General features: G+C 56.6%; 1 protein-coding gene across 5 annotated transcripts; it reads left to right on the top strand.

The window, feature by feature from the left end:
* Positions 1 to 3077: 3077 nt before the first annotated feature.
* TYK2 (tyrosine kinase 2) lies at positions 3078 to 22957 on the top strand. 5 transcript variants are annotated; one of them, XM_025863223.2, is made up of 25 exons: positions 3078 to 3193; positions 3985 to 4167; positions 4394 to 4609; positions 8046 to 8169; positions 8306 to 8453; positions 8810 to 8973; positions 10827 to 11193; positions 11656 to 11856; positions 11977 to 12134; positions 14097 to 14205; positions 14304 to 14493; positions 14598 to 14701; positions 14797 to 14979; positions 15077 to 15164; positions 16072 to 16199; positions 17118 to 17253; positions 17339 to 17493; positions 18200 to 18350; positions 18675 to 18772; positions 19009 to 19201; positions 19494 to 19612; positions 19911 to 20083; positions 20313 to 20430; positions 21511 to 21621; positions 21709 to 22957. In XM_025863223.2, exons 3-25 carry the CDS (start codon positions 4414 to 4416, stop codon positions 21841 to 21843), a joined length of 3549 nt encoding a protein of 1182 aa, XP_025719008.1. In that variant the 5' UTR covers positions 3078 to 3193; positions 3985 to 4167; positions 4394 to 4413; the 3' UTR covers positions 21844 to 22957. The 5 variants fall into 5 exon arrangements, with proteins under 5 accessions (XP_025719008.1, XP_025719006.1, XP_025719007.1 ...); XM_025863222.1 differs by having other exon boundaries at positions 3163 to 3244; XM_073887764.1 differs by lacking the exon at positions 3078 to 3193 and adding an exon at positions 3289 to 3308.
* Positions 22958 to 23912: the final 955 nt, after the last annotated feature.

The raw sequence follows: 23912 nt of genomic DNA, 5'->3' as shown, positions 1-23912 counted from the left end.
CCCCCAAAAATTTTTTTAAAGACTTTATTTGAGAGAGAGAGAGAGAGAGAGAGTGAGAGACAGAGCATGTGCGGGGGAGGGGCAGAGAGAGAGGGAGAAGCTGACACCCCGCTGAGCAGGGAGTCAGACGGATGTGGTGCTTGATCCTGACCTGAGCCCAAGGCAGACACTTAACCGACTGAGCCACCCAGGCGCCGCAACGCATTGTTTTCAATGTTTATCCATGTTGTGGCATGTGTCAGAGCTTTCATTCCTTGCTATGACTGAATACTCCATCATATGGCCATACTACGTTTTGTTTATCCATTCACCTGTAGATGGACATCTGAGTTGTTTCCACCTTTTGCCTAGCTGATGTTTTTATGTCTTTCCAGCCCCTTGTTGAGTGCCTGAAATATGTCCTAATCAAACAATTCTGCAAAATAGATCTATATGCAGGGGAAAGGAAAGATCACCAAAAACTAGCATTAAATGAAAAAGATAATAGCATTCACTCTGCACCTGGTTCCAAGATCTTACATGTATTAACTTGTTTGATGTTCCTGACACATCTTGGAGTTTGAGCTTCCAATTAGCCCCATTTTGCAAAGGAAGAGACTGAGCATGAGAAGTTAAGCATCTGCCCAGGATCCCACAGTGGCTGAGCTGGGATGTGAACCCAGACTTTCTGGTTCCAGCCTTCGTGTGTATAACTCCTGTTTCCTCCCAAGACCAGCAAGGAAAGTCCAGTTTAAGACTGCTCGTGGGAATTTCCTGGAGGCATGTATTCACACATGTGCCCGACAGGGTATGGCACTTCCTTGGAAGGATTCCCAGGAAACTGACCAGCCTCACTGCTGTTTTGGGCAAGGGGCTGACTGTTCCATGAACCCTCCAATTCAAAAGAACACAAAGGGGTTTTGTTTTTAATTCACCGACTCTTGGCTTTTGCCTGGTCTGGTGGGAGCTCTGGGAGGTCCCTCCCTGCAGGGTCAGGGGAATCCCCCAATTCTAGCTTCCTCCTGAAAACCCACTGGGGACCGGTGGCCAATTGTCCCAGTTTGCTCAGGACTGTCCCAGTTGTAACCCCGAAAGTCCCTTGTGGGAATCTCCCTCAATCCAGGGCAAACCCTGATGGTTGGTGGGGTGACCTGGAGCCCCCCCGCTGGTCCAGTAAACTGTCTCTGATTGAGGAGTTTGCAAAGGAGGCCTTGGGCCCTGGGGGGCAGGACACTAGCCTTCCCAGCAGTCTCTGTGGTCTCTTTTTTCTTCAGCTGTCAGGTGGGTGTGCTGGTTCCACTTTAAGAGAAACTGAAAGAGCTCAGCGAATTCTAAGCACATGCAGTCTGGGACACTGTGAGCTAGTATTATATTCTTATTACTGGGGTCATTAGCGACATTATTATTAGTCATGATAGTTACCTGGCACTTCCTGTCCCCCTGGGATGCTGGACACCCAGTCCCAGGCTCACCCCGTGCTCTGTGGTCCAGCCTCCGGGTCCAGTGGAGGCTGCCTCACCTCACCCAGCTGGCTGTTGAGGAATCTGCCAACTTTCACTTCCTGCTGCTGCACTCTGAGGGGCAGAGAGAAAGCTGAGGCCGGAAGGTCATAGTCAGCCTTTCTGCAGCAAGCAGGACAGCAGCTCAGGCCCAGAGGGCTCCCTAGGCCATTCATCCCACCACCTTTTGGGCAGCTACTGGGTGCCAGGCATAATTCCAGGCGCGGAGAATGCAGTGGAGAACCACACAGACCCCTCCCTTGTGGAGCTGACATACTAGAGTGGACAGGCATTAAAATCACTGCTTGAAACTTCCAGTGAAATGTCGGGTTGTCATGAAGACTGCAGAAAAAAATACAGCAGGCCAAGAGACAGAAAAACGGGCTTGTTGATTTAGAGCAGGGAGCTTCTGGGGTTGGGTGAGAGTTTATTTCTTGGCCTGGGTAGTCGGTTTATTACTGTTGTTCTTTAAAACTGGGCCCACAGGTGAAGCCAGGGAAAGCCTTCTTTAATGCATGGTAAAGGAAAACTTTCTCTACTCACAATACTTTCGATACCCAATATGTGGGTTTTCCGCACCAAACAACTCTCCAATTTTCTGTGGACACCAACTGGGAGGAACTTGATCAGATATCAAAGGTGGGGGATGACTTTTTTTTTAAGATTTTATTTATTTGACAGAGAGAGAGAGGGGGAACACAAGCAGGAGTGGGAGAGGGAGAAGCAGGCTCCCCGCGGAGCAGGGAGCGATGCGGGGCTCGATCCCAGGACGCCAGGATCATGACCCAAGCCGAAGGCAGATGTTTAACGACTGAGCCACCCAGGCGCCCCAAAGGTGGGGGATGGCTTAAAAGGAATCTTTGCTCCGATTGAACCCAGCAGGCTGAAGATAGGCTCAGATTAGTGTGGTCAAGGAGAGGGTCTCTGTCATCTCTCTGTGCCTCAGTTTCTTGCTCGGAGAAATGGGGATAACATAAGCCCCCCGAGGACTGCTGCCAGGATCAAGTGAGATACTGCATGAAAACACTCAGGGCATAGCCTTCTTGGTAAACGACAGCGACTTGCTGCTGTGTGTTGATTAGAAGTCACATCAGGTGGGACTTCCAAGCGGCTACTTGGACAGGCTCAGAGCAGGTGATCAGGAAGAGGATCTGAACAGGTGGGCCGGAAATGCCTCTCGCGAGTGTGTGTGTGTGGGGGGGGGGGTTCTTCATCCAGCTAGGTGGAGCTGGCCAGGCGGAGACCAGGGAAGCGAGGCAGGATGGAATGGAGTCACACGCCAGGGGGTCGGACCAAAGTGAGGACAAGAGGTTTACACCAGGTCCGAAAGTCTCACTTGGGCCAACTGCCCGCGTGGGAAATCGATATCGCGGCGCCGTTCGAAGGCCGCACTCTCGAACCCGGCCTACCAGCCACCCCTTCCGCATCTCCGCCCACTCCCCCCCCAGCAGCCAATCGCTGACGCTGCGGCACATCCAGGTGCCGACCCAGCCAATCGCGGTTGAGGGTTAAAAAAATGAAGCTGAAGACCAATAGGAGCGCCGCTATTGCAACGAAAGGACCAATGGCTACGTGCGACGGGTCACAACGGCGGCCAATGACTATGCTCATTTCAGGCGGCCAATGGGAGGCGGTGGCCCGGAGGAGATTTGGCGGTGGCTGCCCGGGACTGCGGGGCGGGGTTCGGGGTTCGAGCCAGAGTCCGGGGGGAAAGGGTGAGCCTGGAAACCCCGGGAGGTCCTCTGGAGGGCAGCGGCCGGCGGGAGGTGCGGTGGGAGGCGCGGCGGGAGGCTGCGCTTGGCAGGGGGTGGATAGAAACACCGATGCCTGGTGGGTGCCCATCGCGGCTCCTGCCCCAGCCAGCGAGGCTTTGGGCGGGGGGGGGGGTTGGGAGGAGGGGTGCGGGCCTCCTGGGTGCAGACGTCACTCCTACCGCATCTGCCAAGCTGGCTCTGCACCCAGTGGGGACGAGGAAGAAGGAAATGGGCATCCCCAGAACCCCATCCGTATTTTCTCAAATGGTAGCATATAATAATAGCGAACATTTATTAAGTATGTACCGCACGCCAGGCTCTGTGCTGAGCGCTTCCCCTCCCTCATCTCATTGAATCCTCCCAACACCCCTTCGGGGGAGAGACTGCTATATATGCCCATTTTCCAGACCAGGAAACAGGCTCAGAGAGGAGCTGATTCCTGAGGAATCTGGCATTGTGCTATGACGACATGCTCTTCTTCCCATCACTGTTTATTTTAAAACTGGAGAACTTGGAGGCTTGAGCCCTGGGCCTGGCTCTCGAAAAGTCCGGCAGCTGGATGAGGGGAGAGGGGAAACACAACCCCTCCTAGGCTCAGGGTAGTCAGCAGGGCCTGGGGTCATTCGTGGGGGTAGATGTGGGAGGCAGGAATCTTGGCCTGCAAGAGAAAGACGATCAGAACGATGGAATCAATAATAATGATTTTATTTTTGTTTTTGTCATGTTTGTTATTTTTTCATGCCTGCATCAAGGGCTAGGTGCTGTGGGGATGTCACAGCCTTCTTTTCGTGGCAATGCTCTCCGCATCTTCGTTTTCCGATGGGGAAACTGAGGCCCAGTGTGGCTAAGTGACTTGCTTGAGTTGACACGGGGAGAGCCAAGATTCACTCCCTGGTCTTTCTGACCACACCTGCCTGCCTGGTGATTTAGGGAAGGTGGGTTCAAAGCAGGTTTTTATATTGGCGCATGTTTGTCCAATAAAGAGGTTCAGTGTTGTTCATGACAAACCTAACAGGTGTGGACGTGTACCCTAACTCCATCAGACAGATGTAGAAATGGGCTCAGGAGGGGAAATGGATGCCTAAAGTCACACAGTGAGTGGGTTCTAGAATCTTCCCCTCAGGCCTAACATCTGGGGGCTGATGGCCTCTCTCTTTCTAGCCAAGCCAGCTGTCAAAAGCATGTCTCTGTGCCATTGGGGTGCCACCACCAGGGACAGCAGGCCTGATGGCGATGGAGCTCAGCCCACGGCCACCAGGGGAGGCCTGAAGGTCCTTCTGCACTGGGCTGGCCCTGGCGGCGGGGACCCCTGGGTCACCTTCAGCGAGGCCACACTGACCGCAGAGGAGGTCTGCGTCCACATTGCACAAAAAGTCGGTGAGTCTGGGGCATCAGCCCTGTGGCAGGGGTGGAGGTGCTGACAGCTGCTGGGCCCATCCATCTGTCTGTCCGTCCGTCCGTCTGTCTGCCCGTTCATTCAGCAGACATTGAGCAACTACAGTGTGCCAGCCCCAAATCACTGCCTTTGGAGAGCTGATATTCCAATAGGAAAACTAGCAAGAAACACAGTGAATAAGAAAACCACGTGGGAGGGACGCCTGGGTGGCTCAGTCGGTTAAGTGTCTGCCTTCGTTCGGCTCAGGTCACGATCTTGGGGTCCTGAGATCAAGCCCCACATCAGGCTCCCTGCTCAGTGGGGAGTCTGCTTCTCCCTCTCCCTCTCCCCACCCCAACTCGTGCTCACTCACTCGCTCGCTGTCTCTCAAATAAATAAAATATTAAAAAAAAAAAAGAAAACTATGTGGGAGAGCAGAGGTAGATGATGGAGAAAAATTAAAAATTCAGGAGAGGAGAGCCTGGCTGGCTCAGTTGGCAGGGCATGTGACTCTTGACTCCAAGTGAGGTGGGAGCCACAGAGGACTGTGAGCAAAGGAGGGACGTGACTGGACTCAGGCGTCACAGGCGCTCTCTGGCTACTATGCAGGGAATAGACTGGCGGGTGAGGGTGGGAACCGGGACACCAGGGTGGCAGTGACCTCCAGGTAGGAGATAAGGGGGAGAGGTCAGCCAGGGCCAGATCTTACGGTGCCTTAAATGCCAGAGGGAGGAGTCCAGCATTTACATTTATACTTTCTCCGGAGAGCAGTAAGGAACTGTGGAATGGCTGAAAGAGCCTGTAGTAGAGGTACCAAAAGTTATCATTTCTTCTTCCAGAGGAGAAGAAAGTCTGTCCAGTTGGACCTTGCTTATATGCCCCTTCCTCTGGGAAGTCCTCTCAAACGCCCTTCCCCACAACTGGATGGGGTCCTCATGGTGGATTTCTACCACACCTCGTACTTTCCCCTTGGTGGCTGATCCTTCAAGAGCTCTGACGGGTGTGCTGGGTGATGTGAAACATGCCCAGCAGAAGAAACAGTATGTGTAAAGAGCCCAGACCGCCTGATCGGTTTAAGGAAGCAAAAGATCTTAAGAGTAACTGGAGTGTCGGTTTCAAGAATTTGAAAAGGGAAGTAGGAATTGAAAGTGGAGCATAATTGTCAAGGTCCAGGTCATAGTTATTATTTCTTTTAAGATTTATTTATTTTAGTGAGGCGGGGGAGGGGCAGAAGGAGAGGGAGAGAGAGAGAATCCCGAGCAGACTCCCCGTTGAGCGTGAAGTCTGACTTGGGGCTCCGTCTTACAACCCTGAGATCATGACCTCATCCTAAATCAAGAGTCAGTTTAACCGACTGAGCCCCCCCAGGCGCCCCCCAGGTCATGGTTATTCTGTGCTGAGGGGGTTGGGCTTTCTCATGGGGCAATGGGGAACCATGGAAGGTTTAAGCCAGAGAGTGAAAGAGTCAGATTGGTTCTTTAGGAAGTTGTCTTGCAAGGAGGCAGTCTCCTTCTGTGGGAGGCAGTACACTTGGACCCAGCAACTTTGGAAAGCCATTGGCATCATCCAACATTGTTGGAACATATATTCCCTGAGGCCACACAGTTCCACTTCTAGATATTCATTGTTCAGACGCTCAGCTCATGTGTTCTAGGAGACACATACGAGAATGTTGGGAGCTGCTTCATGTATCTTAGTGAAGAGTGGGAGACCATCTCAAAGTACCCTCTACAGGAGAACACACAAATTGCAGTAAGGTTGAATGCTGGAAAGCTATACAATCAGGAAAAGGGAAATTTAACCAAAGTTACACATATCATTTGTGAAGTGTTTTTTTTTTTTTAATTTAATTTTTTTAAGTAATCTCTACACCCAACATGGGGCTTGAACTCATGACCCCAAGATCAAGAGTCACATGCGGGTGCCTGGGTGGCTCAGTTGGTTAGATGACTGCCTTCGGCTCGGGTCATGGTCCTGGAGTCCCGGGATCGAGTCCCGCATTGGGCTCCCCGCTCAGCGGGGAGTCTGCTTCTCCCTCTGACCCTCCCCCCTCTCATGCTCTCTCTCTCTCTCTCATTCTCTCAAATAAATAAATAAAACCTTTAAAAAAACAAAAAAGTCACATGCTCTACCGGCTGAGCTGGCCAGGCACCCCTCATGTGTGAGGTTTTAAAACCTGTTGTAGGGGCGCCTGGGTGGCTTAGTCGTTAAACATCTGCCTTTGGCTCAGGTCATGATCCCAGGGTCCGATCGAGCCCCACATCAGGATTCCTGCTGGGTGGGAAGCCTGCTTCTCCCTCTCCCACTCCCCCTGCTTGTGTTCCTGCTCTCGCTGTGTCTCTCTCTGTCAAATAAATAAAAATCTTTAAATAAATAAAACCTGTTGTAACACGAAAAAGTAAATTGTAGAAGGACACCTTTGTGTAATATTGCGTTTAGAGTTTATATCATTTGAGACGAGGTCATAGAGGATATGGGAATGATAAACTCTAGTTCAGGAGTATGGTTAACTCTTTGTGGGAAGGGAGAAGAGGTGGATGTAGGCAGGGACAAGTTTTATGTCTTGCGGCTGTACTTTGGTGATGATAAATTATTCTGAATGGACTTAGATAACATTTTCAAGTGATGTGTATAAAAGGATGCCTTGGGTGGCCGGTGTGGGGAATGGCAGCAAGTCTGGAGGCTGGGCTGGGGCTGGGCTTTGGGTTGGAAGGGTCCCAGAGATGGAGGATGCAGAAAGAGCAGGCCTTGTGACCCATCTGATGTGGGTTTCGAGCGAAGTTGAGAACAAGGACCAAGTTCTAGCTTAAAACACTGGGCAGACAAGAGGCAGGTTTGGGGACCTGGGATGAGGCCCCTTTAGAAGAAGGCACATCTAAGGGGGCTGTGATGTCCAGGGGGAGATAGCCAGGAAGTAGTTGAATATTCCTCCAGGGTTGGAGTTCAGAGAGAGACCAGGCAATGTGTTCGCAGTTTGCAGAGTTGGGCTGGTCGGCCTAGGGTAGGTTCTTGCTGCCCTTACAAGCAACCCCCCACATTTTCCTGGGTCAAGACAATGAAGGTTTACCTAAAATCTAATGCAGGTTAGATGATTCACCTCTGTCTCATACCTTTGGCACAAGGGGTCTTTAACATCCCTGAGGTGGAGGAGATGTTAAGAGTTTATTTCCAGGCCTAGAAATCTGTGTGTCCCTTTCGCCAACATCCCATTGGCCAGAAACTGGTCCTGTGGCCCCATCCCAGCTGCAAAGGAGGATGGGAAATGTAGTCTGTGAAACCACAGCATGGTCACCATGTTTCATTGTCCTCTATGGGCAGGAGGAGGCCCAGGGAGGGAAGGCCTGTGAGGGGAAACAGCAGGTCTGGGCATCCACAAGGCAGATGGCAGCAGGTGCTGCCTCCTGACCCTCTTTCTCTGTTCCTGACCCTCTGTTCCAGGCATCACTCCGTCCTGCCTCAATCTCTTTGCTCTCTTCGATGCCCAGGCTCAGGTCTGGCTGCCCCCAAACCACGTCTTGGAGATCTCCGGAGACATGAGCCTGACATTGTACTTCCGCATGAGGTGGGTGATGACCCCTTGGGAGCCTTGTCCCCTTTTGTTCTGTGCCCTTGCTGCCCTGTACCCCACCTTCCTGGAGCTGTCTTAAGTCTAAGTCCATGCTAAGCCCCAGCAGCGACCTCTCCATCCCGTCTTGCAGGTTTTATTTCCGGAACTGGCATGGCACGAATCCTCAGGAGCCGGCTGTATACCGCTGTGGGCCCCCAGGGCCCAAGTCTTCCTCAGAACAGGCAGAGCAGGGGATGCAACTGCTGGACCCAGCCTCCTTTGAGTACCTCTTTGAGCAGGTGTGTGTAGAGCTAGGGAAGTAGCACTATTTGTGAGGGACTTAGGGGCAGTTGAGGAGCCTCTCCTCTCTCCCCAATTCACTAAAGCTAATAGATTTCAACTCATGCCATCTTGGATCCTCTGGCCACCTGAACCGAAGGAAGGGTCCTGAGACACGGGATTGCATGGGAAAAAGTACTGTGACCAATTCGGGATGTCTGCCACAGGCCGAGGGTTGAACAGAGGAGGCACACGTGCTGTGTATTTGGCCTTTCCAGGAAACAGGGGTTCCCTCCCATCCCCAGGGTGGACAGAACCTGGGGAGGGAATGGGTGCTCATGCCTCCCTTTCTGCCCAATCCCCGCCCAATCCCCAGGGCAAGCATGAGTTTGTGAATGACGTGGCATCGCTGTCAGAGCTGTCGAGCGAGGAGGAGATCCACCATTTTAAGAACGAGAGTCTGGGCATGGCCTTCCTGCATCTCTGCCACCTTGCTCTCTACCACGGCATCCCCCTGGGGAAGGTGGCCAAGAAGATCAGGTATCTGGGAATGGGGCGGGCACGGGCGTCTGGGAGCCGCGAGAGACCTCGCATACTGCCGTGTTTTCATTCAACGCTTATCTAGTACCTGCTGTATACCTGCGGTGGTACTAGCACTAGTTCTGGGTGTTGAGGCCGCAATAGTAACAAGTCAGACAGCAGTCACCGCCCTCCCGGGCTCACGTCTGGTGAAGGAGACAGGCAGTAAACAAAATACAAAAGTGAAAGGTCCAGTGTTTCCAATGGTGATAAATGCAGAGGGGAAAATTTAAGCAGGAAAGGAGGAAGAAGGAGAGTGTCAGAGAGGGAGGGGTGTACAGTTTCAACTTGGGTGGTTCGGGGCTACCTCATTGAGAACATAGCATTCAAATTCAAAGGTGTGAAGGAAGTGAAGGTGGGAGGCTTGCGAGTGTCTGGGAGAAGAGCATTCTAAACAGAGAGCACATCCCGTGCAAAGACCCTGAGGCCTGCCTGATACGATGGAGGATGTGTGGCTGGAGCAGAGTGAGCTTGGAGAATTCCTTAGGATTCTGGGGAAGGACAGACACAGGGGTGTGGGGAGCTGGGAGCCAGCTGTGGGCCCCGCCATTGCCGTGAGGGCCCGGGTAATCAGGGTGCACTGCCTGGAGGAGGTACGGATCTTTGAGGACCAGCAGTGTTCCTTAAAGCACGTATCTTTTTGTCCCTGTTGCGTTATCACTCTGGAAGACTCGGGCTGGGACAGCGAAGTCCAGGGTGCTGGCAAGCCCAGAGGAAGTACCCTCTCTAGCCTGGACGGCAGAAAACACTTCCCAGGGGAGGTGACATTTCTGCTAAGACCTGAAGGTTGAGTCAGCTTTATCCCTATGTGGAATACGTTGGCAAAGCATTCTAGGCAGAGGGAAAAGCATATACAAAGGTCCAGAGGCAGTAGGCAGCAAAGGCCTGTTTCTTGGGGTTCTGAACTTGGAATACGAGGGCCCGAGAGCAGGAGTCCACAGGGCTCTAGTCAGGCGGCCTTTCTCCCAAGGGCCGTTGGGAGCCCTGGGAAGCCTGGAAGTGGGGACAGGAGTCAGCTAAAACCTCGAGCTTTAGGATCCCTCTGGCCAAGGGGTGGGAGAGAGGGACACGGAGAAATCTGTTACATAAGGGAGCTCTACTGGTTTGGATGCCGGACAGGCAGTGAGGGAAGGGGTGAGGGGGTGGGGCTTTGGGAGGAGCAGAGGGAGATTATCTGTTGATAATCATAACACCGGTGATAAAAGCAATATGACTGGGCGCCTGGGTGGCTCAGTCGTTAAGCGTCTGCCTTCGGCTCAGGTCATGGTCTCAGGGTCCTGGGATCGAGTCCCACATCGGGCTCCTTGCTCTGCGGGAAGCCTGCTTCTCCCTCTCCCACTCCCCCTGCTTGTGTTCCTGCTCTCGCTGTCTCTCTGTCAAATAAATAAATAAAATCTTAAAAAAAAAAAAAATTAAAAAAAAAAAAAAAAGCAATATGACTTCTCCAACAGTGAGAGCCCCTGACGGTCACATCTTCCTTAGGATGTGCCAGTCAGCCGCCCTAATTGTCTCAGCCCTGGAGCTGGGCCCTGTCTGACCCCACCTTACGGAAGAGAAGACAGAGCCCTTTAGGGCCTGAGGAAGTTGTCCAAGAGCTGGGATTTTAGCCCCCTCGTCTCCTCCCGAATTCTGACCCCACCCAGCCTCCCTGCGCCGGCCCTTCCTTGTGTTCTCTTCCGCCCTGCATGACAGCCTGCCCATTTTCTAGACAAGGCAGCTGAGGTTCAGAGAGGCTGAGCCACTTGCCCAATGGCACCCGGCTAGGCCTGCAGCCCCGGGCTCCTGACCAGCCCTTCCTGGTTGTCCGCCCCCAGCTTCAAGGACTGCATCCCACGCTCCTTCCGGCTGCAGATCCGGCAGCACAACGCGCTCACGCGGCTGCGCCTGCGGAACATCTTCCGCAGGTTCGTGCGGGCCTTCCAGCCAGGCCACGTGTCACAGCAGGTCATCATGGTCAAATACCTGGCCACGCTCGAGCTGCTGGCACCCCGCTTTGGCACTGAGCGCCTGCCCGTGTGCCACCTGGAGCTGCCGGCCCAGGCCGTCGGGGAGCCCTACTACATCCGGGACGGCGGGCAGGCTCCCTCAGAGCCTGGGCCGGAGTTGGCCACCGGGCCCCCCACTCATGAGGTGCTGGTGACGGGCACGGGTGGCATCCAGTGGCGGCCGATACATGCAGAGGTGAGCAGAATGCCTCCTCCATCTAGCGGTCCAGGTCGGGCTGGGGCTGGGGCTCCTGCTCAGCTTTGGCCTTGGCCTCCAAGGGGGACTACCATGAGCCTTTTCCCCACGTGGCTCTGGGCTATGTCTGTCTGTTCCCAGGGGTGGTTTCCCCGGTTAGTGTCCTCTGTCTCTACCCCCTGGGGACCTAATTTCTGGGGTCTGCACCTCTGAGGAACCCCTGTCTGGTATCTGGGGGTGCGAGCGCCCGGCTCTTCCTCTCTTCCTCCCTGAGTTCTGGCTTCTGGAGTGTGGATCTCTTGGGGGAGGGTCCCCATTCTGTCTATGAAACAGACTCGAGTGGGGATGCCTGAGGAGCATCCCCAGTCCCTGCAGCTCCGGCCTCCCCCCAGGGAGAATGTGTGGGAGACTAAACGGGCATAGCCCTGCTTCATCCACCTGCCCCACGTGCTGGGTTTCCAGGGTCCCAGAGGTGATGGCAGCAGCAGGAATCCCCGTGCTGGCCCATTTGGGAAGAAAACCAAGGTCCCAGAGGTGGGCAACCAGCCCGAGGACAGGCCTCAGGAAGCGCCCTGGGCCTACTTCTGTGACTTCAAGGATATCACGCACGTGGTGCTGAAGGAACGCCACGTCAGCATCCGCTGTCAGGACAACAAGAGCCTGGTGGGGCCTGGGGCTGGGGGCTTGGCAGGGGGTGGGGGCGCCTCTGGCCTGCGAGGCCTGCCTGATGTCCATCCGTCTGTACCCACTTCCCCCCCCCCAACCCCTGCCCTTGCCCTGCAGGAGCTGACCCTGCCTTCCCGGGCCATGGCCCTGTCCTTGGTGTCGCTGGTGGACGGCTATTTCCGCCTGACCGCCGACTCGAGCCACTATCTGTGCCACGAGGTGGCTCCGCCACGGCTAGTGATGAGCATCCGGGACGGTATCCACGGACCCCTGCTGTGAGTGCTGGGGTGGGGGGGGGTGGGGAATGGGCACACGGGTGATGGGGCGAGGTTGCGGCCGCCAGCTAGACTGTCAGCTCTAGGCATGGGGAGGCGTGAATGCGGTGTGCGTGCCTGTTTCTGTGTATTCACGTCTTGGTGCGCGTTCACGTTAGTGCGTGTGTGTTCACCCATACGTGGGCACGTGTGGGAGTGCACGCACTCGCGTGTGCATGCATGCAGACGTGCACGCCAGTGGTGTAGGGGGAGAGAGGGCGCCTGCAGTGGTGTGGACACGTGTCATGACGGTACCAGGGTTTGGGACTGTCACCGTGCATGTCTGCACGTTTAGCAGCCCGCCTGGTGCGTGGCTGTGTTTTATGACTGCGTATAAAATCGTCGTTGCCTGTTCTGGCGGGTGATGGGATGGGTGGTTTTTGTGGAGCTGTGTGTTGCACAGACACTGGTGGCCATTCACACGTCCGCGTGAGCGTTCACATCCCTGTGGGTGTGTGTCTGTCCCGGTCATTGGAGGTCCCGGCCTGTGCGGTTCTGTCCGGACACATGGGGCGGAGAACGTGCAGCGTCTGGGCTTCGGGGGCTCCTCAGACATGCATGTGGCCGTCCTGCATGCTGCTGGGTCAGAGGGTATGACTCCGAGCTTATGTGGTCATCATGCCTCATTCTGGCTGTCCACCCATCCCACCTGTGACAGCAGGACTAGCCGTTGAGGTGTCTTGAGAGGTCTGACCCCTAGGAGCCTAGTCTTTATGCCAGAGGAGGGTGGAGTGGCCATTCTGTCTCTCGAGGGCCAGGGTGGTGCCAGGTCACCGCCCAGTGTGCGCCCCCCGACGGGGGTCCGTGGGCCCCATCCGCGGGTGTCCTTGTCTGTTTGGGTGGCTATAACAGTGCTGTTGAGTGGGTGATGCAGAAACAGCGGACCTCACGGGGCGCCTGGGTGGCTCAGTTGTTAAGCGTCTGCCTTCGGCTCAGGTCATGGTCCCAGGTCCTGGGATCGAGCCCCACATCGGGCTCCCTGCTCCGCGGGGGGCCTGCGTCTCCCTCTCCCACTCCCCCTGCTTGTGTTCCCTCTCTCGCTGTGTCTCTCTGTCAAATAAATAAAATTAAAAAAACAAAAAAAACAAAAAAAACAGCGGACCTCAATTTATCACGGTTCTGGAGGCTGGAAGTCCTAAGTTCAAGGTGCAGGCAGGTCCAGTGTTTGGTGGAGAGCCCCCCACCCTGGTCCACAGACTGCCAGCTTCCGGCTGGGTCCTCACATGGGGCAAGGGGCAAGGGAGCTCTCTGCAGTCCTTTTTGTAAAAGGGCACAAATCCAATCCATGGGCTCTCCACCCTCTGCCTACTCAGCCCCTGGAGGCCCCACTTCCTTGCTCCATCATGTCGAGGGGGGTGGGTTTCGGCACAGGGGCTCTGGGGAGACATGGGCGTTCGGTGGACAGGAGCATGTGAGCCCCCGCGTGTGTGGGTATCTGGGCCCGGGTGGTGGCGTCACGTGTCGTGCCTGTTTGTGCTCATGACAGTTGTCACCTCTGGGCCTGGGATGTCGAGGCCCCTATGCCACCCTGTCACAGTGGGTGTGTCTGTGATTGTTGTGCGGTACGTGTGTGACTGACTGCCCACCGTGTGGCAGAGTGGCTGGCTGGGCATGTGTCCATCCGGTATCTGATCGCTGTCTCCTGTCTCTGTGCGTTACTGGTTAGTGGCGCTGCCTGACCGTTGCCCCGCGTGCATGCCTGTCCTGGTACCTCTTTCATCCTGTGAGTTGTCCTGTGCGCAACAGCGTCACACTGGTGTGTGTATGTGCTCAGACTCCACGTCACCACATAGGTGCCCATGTCTGACATTTGTCCCAGCTGGGAGTGCCCCCCTACGGGCAGGTCCTGTGTGCCCCTGCTGCCAGGCATGGGGCCCGCAGTACCCCCCCATCCCCTGACAGTGGCCCCCTTGTCCCCCGCAGGGAGCCATTTGTGCTGGCCAAGCTGCGGCCTGAGGATGGCCTCTACCTCATCCATTGGAGCACCAGCCACCTCAACCGCCTCATCCTCACGGTGGCCCAGCGTGAGCAGGTGGGCCTGGGGCGGGGGTCCTGGGCTGGGGCTGGGCGCGCTCCCTGCCTGGACCCCTGCTCACCGCCCCCCGCCCCCCGCCCCGCCCCCCACCGCAGGCCCCGGGCACACAGCACCTGCATCTGCGTAAATTCCCCATTGAGCTGCAGGCCGGGGGCTTCATGCTGGAGGGCTGGGACCGGTCCTTCCCCAGCGTGCGGGAGCTGCGGGCTGCCCTCCAGGGTTGCTCCCTGCGGGCTGGTGATGACTGTTTCTCCCTGCGCCGCTGCTGCCTGCCTCGGCCGGGAGGTACGACATGGGTGGCCCTAGGGTGGGGTGGGGGTGGCATCTCCTCCCCCGCCCCCCCCCCACAACCCAGGCCAGCCCTTGGTGATGCCACCCCAACCCCCCAGAGATCTCCAACCTCATCATCATGCGGGGGCATCGGGCCAGCACTGGCCCGCCCAACCTCAGCCAGCTCAGCTTCCACCGGATCTGCCAGGATGACATCACCCAGGTGCGTGTGGTCAGAGCTCTCTGGGGCCCCTGGGGCACTGGGGAGGGCAGCCCCGAGTGCCCGTCATGGAGATGCTCTGTGCCCTATTCCTCCAGCTGTCCCACTTGGGCCAAGGCACGAGGACCAATGTGTATGAGGGCATCTTACGAGTGGGGGGCAGAGGCCCCAAGGAGGGCACTGCCAATGATGAGGACCCCCCCACGCCCGGTGGGGACGGTGAGCAAGAGCTCCGAGTGGTACTCAAGGTGCTGGACCCCAGTCACCACGACATCGCCCTGGTGAGTGAGCACAGCTGGGCCGGGGGCGGGGGTGCGGGCAGGGGGAGGGCTGCAGGGGTCAGGGTCTGCGGCCGCCTGACCTGCCCCGTCCCCACAGGCCTTCTACGAGACAGCCAGCCTCATGAGCCAGGTTTCCCACGTGCACCTGGCCTTTGTACACGGCATCTGCGTGCACGGCTCTGAGAGTGAGTGAGCCCCGGTGCGCCCACTTGCACCCCCGCTCACACCTGCCCCCGTTTGCAGGCTGCACCCCGCTTATGCCCACTCCCTGGGTTGGACCCCGACCCTCAGCCTGTGTCTTCCTCACCCCTGACTCCGTGCTCCACCTTGACCATGATCCCAGACGACACACCTCAACCTGTGACTACTTGACCTTCAACCTGTACCCCAACCACTGACTATATTCCAACACTCCCCGGACTACACCTTGACTCTTACCTTATCTCAGTGCTGGCTACACCCTCACCCTTGACCCACACCCTGACACCTGGCTATATCCCTAGCTCCATCACCACCTAACACCTCTACCACCCAGCCTCTCTTTACCCTCTGACCCCCACCGGCACTGTGGGGCACCCCAGTCCTCCCAGACCTCAGCTCCTGCTCTACCCCCACCCCTACACTTACTCTGCATGTACCTCAAAACTCCTTGTCCAGCTAGTAGCCCTCAGATCCTCAGCCCCATGTGTCTGTCTCTCTTGCTTTCCCTCCAACACTGGTCGACACCCCATGAGCACCCGAAGCCTGTGGGATCCTCTCATGACTTAGGCCCCAGCCTCAAGCTCCGCACCTCCACTTGTCTACACCCGCCCCCAGTTTCCCAGTCCCGTCCTCAGCTTTGTCACTTACATGTCAGCTTTGCCCAGCTCCCCCTCCTAGACTCAGATGTCAGCATTCATCTCTTCCCCACCCTGCACCCACATTGCCTACCTCCCTCCGGCGTCTCCCCTCACCCGAGTCGCTCGCAAGCCGCTCCCTGCATCTCTGCCCCAGTGCCTTCCCCACCCACCGTCCCAGCCCCCATGTCCGGACCCCCGAGTCCTGGAGGGGGGAGGCAGGTGGGCAGCCTCTGCAGCGGCCGGGCCTTTGCAGACATCATGGTAACAGAGTACGTGGAGCACGGGCCCCTGGACGTGTGGCTGCGGCGGGAGAAGGGCCACGTGCCTGTGGCCTGGAAGGTGGCCGTGGCCCAGCAGCTGGCCAGCGCCCTCAGCTATCTGGTGCGTGGCCTCTGGGTGGGGCCGGGATCGATGGGGTGTGCCACGGTGGCCTCGGCATCGGGTGTGGGGGCCTGAACACATGACTGCATCTACACACTGGCCCTGGGGGATCTTTCCACGAACCTCTTCTGCTCCCACACCCCTGTGGCTCCCATCTCCCCCAAGAGAAGAACGCCTCACCCCTCTATGTCCCATGGGGCCTGACCTCAGCCCCTCTGTCACTCCCTCTTGCCATTCGTCCCAGCTCCTCCTGGTCCCCAGTCACCCCAGTTTCCAGAGCACCTGTGTGTGCCTGGCTCTGTCCTAAGCCTGGAGGATACACTAGAGAACAAAACAAAAAGTCTCTGTCGCTAGGGAGCGGGTATTTTAGTTGGGAGGGGCAAACAAATGATGATTAACTACTCTACATAGTATTTTAGAAAGTAGTGACAACTTGTGGGAGAAAAGCGGGGGTGGAGATAAGGAGTTGCTACAGTCTGGGGCAGAGGTGAAGTTTTAAATAGGTGGGTGGGGGACGGCCCCACTAAGGTGACCCAAAGGTGAGGAAGGAGCCTTGCGGGCATCTGGGGAAGTGCATTCCAGGCAGCGGGAATAGCCAGTGCAAAGGCCCTGGGGCAGGAGCTTGCCTGGTGTGGTTGGAGGACAGCAGTTGGACCTGACCACGAGCTTTGGCCACCAGCTCCGGGAGGACAGGAAGGACCTCCTGGGTACCCAGTGCTGCCCCACCACAATGCCAGTGTATTTGGATCCCCATGATTGTTTTTGTTTTGTTTGACCATGATTATTTTTTTCACGTGGGCCGTCCCTGTGGAGACCACGTGGGATGGGAGTGGGGCCAGCCTCTATAGCTCCCCCCCCCCCCCCCCCCCCCCCCCCCGCCTCGCCCCGTGGTCACGCCCCCTTTCCACCCCACCACAGGAAGACAAGAGCCTGGTTCATGGTAATGTGTGTGGCCGGAACATCCTGCTGGCGAGGCTGGGACTGGCAGAGGGCACTAGCCCCTTCATCAAGCTGAGCGACCCTGGTGTGGGCCTGGGTGCCCTTTCTCGGGAGGGTGAGGACCCGGGCAGGGCTGGGTACAGGGACAGGCTTCCCTCCCACTCTTTTCACCCTCGCTGACCTCTGACCCTGGCCCCTAGAGCGGGTGGAGCGGATCCCCTGGACAGCCCCCGAGTGCCTATCTGGCGGAGCCAACAGCCTAACCACTGCAGCCGATAAATGGGGCTTTGGTGCCACCCTCCTGGAGATCTGCTTTGACGGGGAGGCCCCTCTGCAGGGCCGTGGCCCTTCTGAGGTATGTCCAGGGCATCTCTGGGCCCTTCCTACAGAGGGGATCGGTACCTCCAAGGAGTCTAGAGGGCACATTCAGGGTCCTGAGCTGCCTCCCCTCTGGCCGTGTGGCCTCATCTCTCTGGGGCTCCATCTGGTTATCTGTCAGTTGGGGTTAACAGTCTCTACCCCAGAAGGTTGCTGGGACACACAGCAAGTAAGTGACATGGTTCAGTTTTAAGCAGAGCGATCAGGGCCGTCATGGGAGAAGCCACAGGCTGTGGGGGTGAGGGAGGACCAGAGGACTCCCCTGAACCAGCTGAGGGGTCCGGCAAGGCTTCCCAGAGAAGGTTTTAATCTAAGTACAGAAGTGTTGCAGTGACCCAGGCTAGGAAGTGCAGCCTAGCAGAGGTCACGGCATCTACAAAGGCCCAGAGGCCTCAGATTGTGGTTGGAGCTTCCAGGAGGCAGAGAGTGGAGGAGCCAGGGCAGGAAGGGCCTAGTGTGAGCTGCTCTCGAGCACAGCAGAGTCAGCTGGACTTGGGGTTGAGCCCCGGCTCTGCAGTGGTGGCCAAGTCCGCTTCCCTCCGCCAAGCCTCAGTCGCGTCATCAGGAAAATGGGAATGACCGGAACAAGGACCTAGCCTGCTCTGGGAGCTTGACTGTCTTTTGGAGAAGGGGCCTGGAGGTGGGTGGTGGGCACTGACTGCTGTGGGTCTCCTTCCCGGCAGAAAGAGTGCTTCTACCAGAAGCAGCACCGGCTTCCTCAGCCCTCCTGCCCGGAGCTGGCCACACTCACCAGCCAGTGCCTGACCTATGAACCAGCTCAGCGGCCCTCCTTCCGCACCATCCTGCGTGACCTCACTCAGCTGCAGCCCCAAAGTGAGCCCCGCTACATTGCCAGGACTCCTGCTTATGCCTGCCCGGCGCGCCTGAGGTTTCTGCCCAGTGACTCAGGTCACGTGTGACAGCGTCTTACGGGCGTTCGAATGCCTGTGCTGAGACCATCCCAGGTGTCCATTAGGATGCAGCCACTTCTGCATTTTGGACATGACAGCATTTTCCAGCCGTTGCAAAAAAAAAAAAAAGTTTCCTTATATTTGAGATCAGATGCTGGGGGAGCGGTGGCCCCCTCTCTGTGCCCCCAAGTGTGGGCCTGCTGGGGAGGAGGCCGGGGTTCAGGGACACCCACTGTGGCTCTTCTAGATCTTGCTGACCTTTTGGCTGTGAACCCCGACTCGCCTGCGTCAGACCCCACCATTTTCCACAAGCGCTATTTGAAAAAGATCCGGGATCTGGGCGAGGTGAGGGGCCTCGGGCCTGGGGCAGGCCTGAAGTTAACTGTGGAAATATGGGTGGGGCCTGGCCTAGAAGACCTTCGGCCTCGAGGGCGGCTCTAATGCTTTGAGGAGTCCTTGCCCCGAAGGAGACCCACTAACACGGAGTAGGTGGGGCCTAGGATTTTCCGAACGGACCCGGCTGGGGGCGGGGCCTGCGGAGCCGGGGTAGGGCCGAGCCGCCTGCGTGTTCCCGGGGCCAGGGTCATTTCGGCAAGGTCAGCCTGTCCTGCTACGACCCCACGAACGACGGCACCGGCGAGATGGTGGCCGTGAAGGCCCTCAAGGCGGACTGCGGCCCCCAGCTCCGCAGCGGCTGGAGGCGGGAGATCGACATCCTGCGCACGCTCTACCACAAGCACATCGTCAAGTACAAGGGCTGCTGCGAGGACCCAGGTGGGCGGGACCGGCAGGGCCTGCGGCCAGTTAGAGCTTCTGGCTGGAGCCACCGGCCCGAGGACGCGCTAGGGCGGCTGCGGCCGGGGCTGCCCCCTTCCCGCCTGGGCCCCCCCTGCTGGGGCACCTGGGGATGCGTTTTAGGGTGGGCTGGCCCGCTTGAGGCCTGGACCTGGTGTGGGCGAGGCAGGGCCCCACCTTGCGGGGGGGCGGGGAAGCTGTGGGGCTCAGAACGGGCGGCCCCCAGCCCCTGCGTCCATCGCCCGCGTGGGCCACCCGTCTCCCGCATCAGGCGAGAAGTCGGTGCAGCTGGTCATGGAGTACGTGCCCCTGGGAAGCCTGCGGGACTACCTGCCCCGGCACAGCGTGGGCCTGGCGCAGCTGCTTCTCTTCGCCCAGCAGATCTGTGAGGTGGGCCCACCGGCCCCTGTTCCTTGCTCCCGGCCCCCTCCTCCTCGGCCTGGCCTGATGGCCCCATACCGTCTGCTAACCAGTCCCCACTCCTGGGCTGGCTCCGCAGCCCACCCAGTTTCCAGCAGCCCAGTCCCTCCCGATTCTCTGCACCCCTGCTCCCAGCCGCCACCCTGCCCGCGCCTGCCTGGTCCCCGCAATCCTGACCTGACCCCCCACCCCCCACCCCCTTCCAGTTCGGCCCCGCGCTCCTCAGGCTCTGCCCTGCCCCCCTGAGCCTGACTCGCCCTTCCCCCAGGGCATGGCCTACCTTCACGCACAGCACTACGTGCACCGAGACCTGGCTGCCCGCAACGTGCTGCTGGACAACGACAGGCTGGTCAAAATCGGGGACTTTGGCCTAGCCAAGGCTGTGCCTGAAGGCCATGAGTACTACCGCGTGCGGGAAGATGGGGACAGCCCCGTGTTCTGGTGACCAGACAGGACCCGACTGGAGTGGGGTGTCAGGGTCACCTTTAGCAGACAGGGTGAAGGGGATAGATGCTGGGGTCTCAGATGGCAGTGCCTGGTCCCAGGGAAACTGCCTGCCCCCCCCCCCCCCGCAAGGATGGGGCCCTGACTGGGACCAGAGAGCCCCTAAGCCCCAGGTAAGGACTCCCAGCTGGTCTGGCCCAAGGCCTGAGTGCCTCATCCCCCCCAGGTATGCCCCAGAGTGCCTGAAGGAGTGTAAGTTCTACTATGCATCTGACGTCTGGTCCTTCGGGGTCACCATGTATGAGCTGCTGACCTACTGTGACTCCAGCCAGAGCCCCCCGTCGGTGAGAGCCAGGCCCTCAGCCCCACCCCAAAGCAGAGGCGCTAGAAAGGCACGCCTTGGATTCCCAGCTCTCCCACTGTAGGGAGTGCTTAACCCACCTGGGCTTCACAGTGCCACGGTGTAAAACGGGCCCCTTGCAATGGCGGGGGGGGGGGGGCTGGACTATGATCGTGACAGAAACCCACTCAAATAGAAGCAGCTTATTCAACCGTTTGCAGCCGGAGAGGCACAGATTGACTCAGATGCTCAGCTGTCCTCAGGACACCCATTTTTCTCCATCTCCGCTCAGCTGCTCTCTGGTAGCAGCTCAGGCAGGTCCCCGCCCCCGACCCCCTAGCCCTTCAGGCGCTCAGCCTCCCAGCTGAGGGATCCAAAGGGCCTCCTTCCCACCCCCGCATAATTGAGGAATTTCTGATTGGCCCAGTTTGGCTCCGGGTCTACCACAGAGCCTATCACTGTGTAGCCACAAGCCACAGTCATTGGCCAGGCCTGGGCTGGGGGAGGAACTAAGGCTAGGTTAGGAGTTTGTTTATTTTTAAAGATTTTATTTCTTTTACAGAGAGAGAGAGACACAGGGAGAGAGGGAACACAAGCAGGGGGAGTGGGAGAGGGAGAGGGAGAAGCAGGCTCCCCGTGGAGCAGGGAGCCCGATGCGGGGTTCGATCCCAGGACCCTGGGATCATGACCTGAAACGAAGGCAGACGCTTAAGGACTGAGCCACCCAGGCGCCCCTAGGCTAGGAGTTTGTCCCAAAGCAAATCAGAGTGCCATTGTAAGAAAGGGGGGAGAAAAGATTCTGGACAGATGGAAACAGTTTGCCGAGAGACTTAATAGCAAACCCCTACTTCAGACTTACTCTATGAGTATTAGTTACCTAACTATCACAATAGCCCAGTGGTAGATGTGACGACCCCATTTTACAGGTGAGTAAACCGAGGCCCAGAGAGATGAGGTCATAAATCTAGTTAATGCACCAAGAACTGGTAGAGGTGGGACTGGCACCCCTGTACCTGCAAGCTTCTGATCTCTACCTGGCAAGGAGACTTGCCTCCTGAAAAGAGCTGGTCTTGTTTTCGTGCAGAAATTCATCGAGCTCATAGGCCTCACCCAGGGGCAGATGACGGTGCTGAGGCTCACTGAGCTGCTGGAACGAGGGGAGAGGCTGCCCCGGCCAGAGAGATGTCCTTGTGAGGTGAGACCCCCCGCCCGCCCTTTTCACCTCCCTGCCATCGGACTGCAGAGAGAGCAGCCCCCACAGCCCCACTTTTTTCCTGCCCAGATCTATCTCCTCATGAAGAACTGCTGGGAGGCAGAGGCTTCATTCCGCCCCACCTTCCAGAACCTCATACCCATTCTCAAGACAGTCCAGGAGAAATACCAAGGCCAGGCTGCCTCAGTGTTCAGTGTGTGCTGAAGCCTACCAGCAGCTCGGGGCGGGGTGGGGTGGGGGGACTGGAGCAGGCACCCACCCAGACGGCCTCCCCGCCCCCAGAGGAACCTGACAGGGAGAGGTCGGCCTTACCATTCCCCGTGCCTTATTCCTGACTGGCGATCCCACCTCTGTGAAGTGACTTTCCTTCTGTCTTACTCCCTTTGGGTTGCTGTAACAATCCCACAGATGGGGTGGCTTATAGACAAATTTATTTCTCACAGTTCGGGAGGCTGGGAAGTCCCAGATCAGGACTCCAGCATAGTCATGTTTTGCCGAAGGCCCTCATCTTGGTTCATAGCCCACACCTTCTGGCTGTGTCCTCATAGGGTGGGGGGAACTCGGGATCTCTCTGGAGTCCCTTTTATAAGGAGACTTAGGAAGGCTCCACCCTCATGACCTAGCACCTGCCAAAGGCCCACCTCCTAATACCATCACGTCGGGCATTGGGATTTCAATGGGAGAATTTTGAGGGTATGCAGCCCTTCAAACTGCCATACCGTCCATGGTTGTGAGCCTGGCACAGGCGTCCGAGGGACCCAGGACAAGCAAGGACCTAATCAGGCCCTTGAATCCGATCTTTTTGCCACCCCCTCAGCTCCCAGCCTTAGTTAACACCCACCATTTCCAATAGCTGGTAATAAACTCATCTTTTCTCTGCTGGAGGCTGTGATCCTTGGGCCCTTCTTCAGCAAGTGCTTGCTCTCGTAGGGACTGCAGCTAGAGCAGGATACTGCAGAAGAAGCCAGACTAATCTCTTCGACCTTTGCTCACCTCTGAATCACCAGCTAGCAGGCCAGTACCTAGAGCACAGAAGGCTCCCAGTAACTACTTGCTACATAGATCAACAGAGGATGGAGGCCTTGGAGGGGCTCTACCCCACGTAGATAAGCCTGCCAGGTTCACCCTTTCCTGCCTGTGTGACTTCAGGCAAATGGCTCTCCCTCTCTGGACCTTAGTTCTCAACTCTGAACTGGGCATGGTCATGCTTGCTACCTCAGAGGACTAATGTAAATAGCTAATGAGGTTCTTTATGTCAGAGGCTTAGCAGAGACACATGGAAACAATGTACTTAATAAACATTTGATATTGTTGTTAATCCGGTGTTTGCCAAAGTGTTTATTTTTTTAAAGGAAATGATTTATTTTTGCTTTTTTTTTTTCCTAAAGATTTATGAATTTGAGAGAGAGCAAGCGCGAGTGGGAGGGGCAGAGAGAGAGGAAGAGAGAATCTCAAGCAGACTCCCCATGTGTGGAGCCCAGCACAGGGCTTGATCTCACGATCCTGAGGTCAGGATCCTGAGATCACAACTTGAGCCAAAACCAAGAGTCCAACGCTTAACCCACTGCACCACCCAGGCGCCCTTGCCAGGGTGTTTCTACTGAGCTGTACTTGAGACAGGATATGTGTCAGCCACATTGTGAAAGGCAGTGAAATATTTTTCTTTCTTACTGGATTTCTCAAGACCTTGTGCATTGCAGCTCCCCTTACGTGGATAATTCCATACTAATGTATTGATGTTTGCTTTTTATATAACTTTTCACATTAAATATGCATTATAGTTATAAATTGGAGGGGGGGTAGGTAGTATTGACCTAAGCAGCGAAATGTCTCTATTAGCCATGACTGTCATCTCTTTGAAGGCAGCTAATGTCATCTGGTTTCCTATTTTTGCTTCCAGAGACACTTGATCCAGATACAAGGAAATCTGTACACATACTATGCTTTCTCATCTTTTGCAAAAATAGTAGCATGTGGAGTGCCTGGCTCAGTAGGTGGACCATGTGACTCTTGATCTTGGGGTTATGAGTTCAAGCTCCACGTTGGTGTGGAACCTCCTTTAAAAAAAAAAACATTTGTTTTTAGAGGTGTTTTTTTTAAGATTTTATTTATTTATTTATTTATTTATTTATTTGACAGAGAGAGACACAGCGAGAGAGGGAACACAAGCAGGGGGAGCTGGAGAGGGAGAAGCAGGCTTCCCGCAGAGCGGGGAGCCTGATGCGGGGCTCGATCCCAGGACCCTGGGATCATGACCTGAGCCGAAGGCAGAC

Source organism: Callorhinus ursinus, unplaced genomic scaffold, assembly GCF_003265705.2.
Source record: "Callorhinus ursinus isolate GAN/ISIS: 27379988/994484 unplaced genomic scaffold, GSC_fseal_2.0 scaffold82, whole genome shotgun sequence".
NCBI classification, from domain to species: Eukaryota; Metazoa; Chordata; class Mammalia; order Carnivora; family Otariidae; genus Callorhinus; species Callorhinus ursinus.
Note: the sequence above shows the minus strand (reverse complement) of the source record. Positions and strands in the feature narration are given on the sequence as shown.

Excerpts from the sequence above, each read along its gene's own strand:
- TYK2 (XM_025863223.2), top strand. The coding sequence starts at position 4,414 with ATGTCTCTGTGCCATTGGGGTGCCACCACCAGGGACAGCAGGCCTGAT. Across the intron at positions 15,165-16,071 it reads CTGCGTGCACGGCTCTGAGA|ACATCATGGTAACAGAGTAC; the intron begins GTGAGTGAGCCC and ends GGGCCTTTGCAG. Across the intron at positions 19,613-19,910 it reads TCGCCCAGCAGATCTGTGAG|GGCATGGCCTACCTTCACGC; the intron begins GTGGGCCCACCG and ends CCCTTCCCCCAG.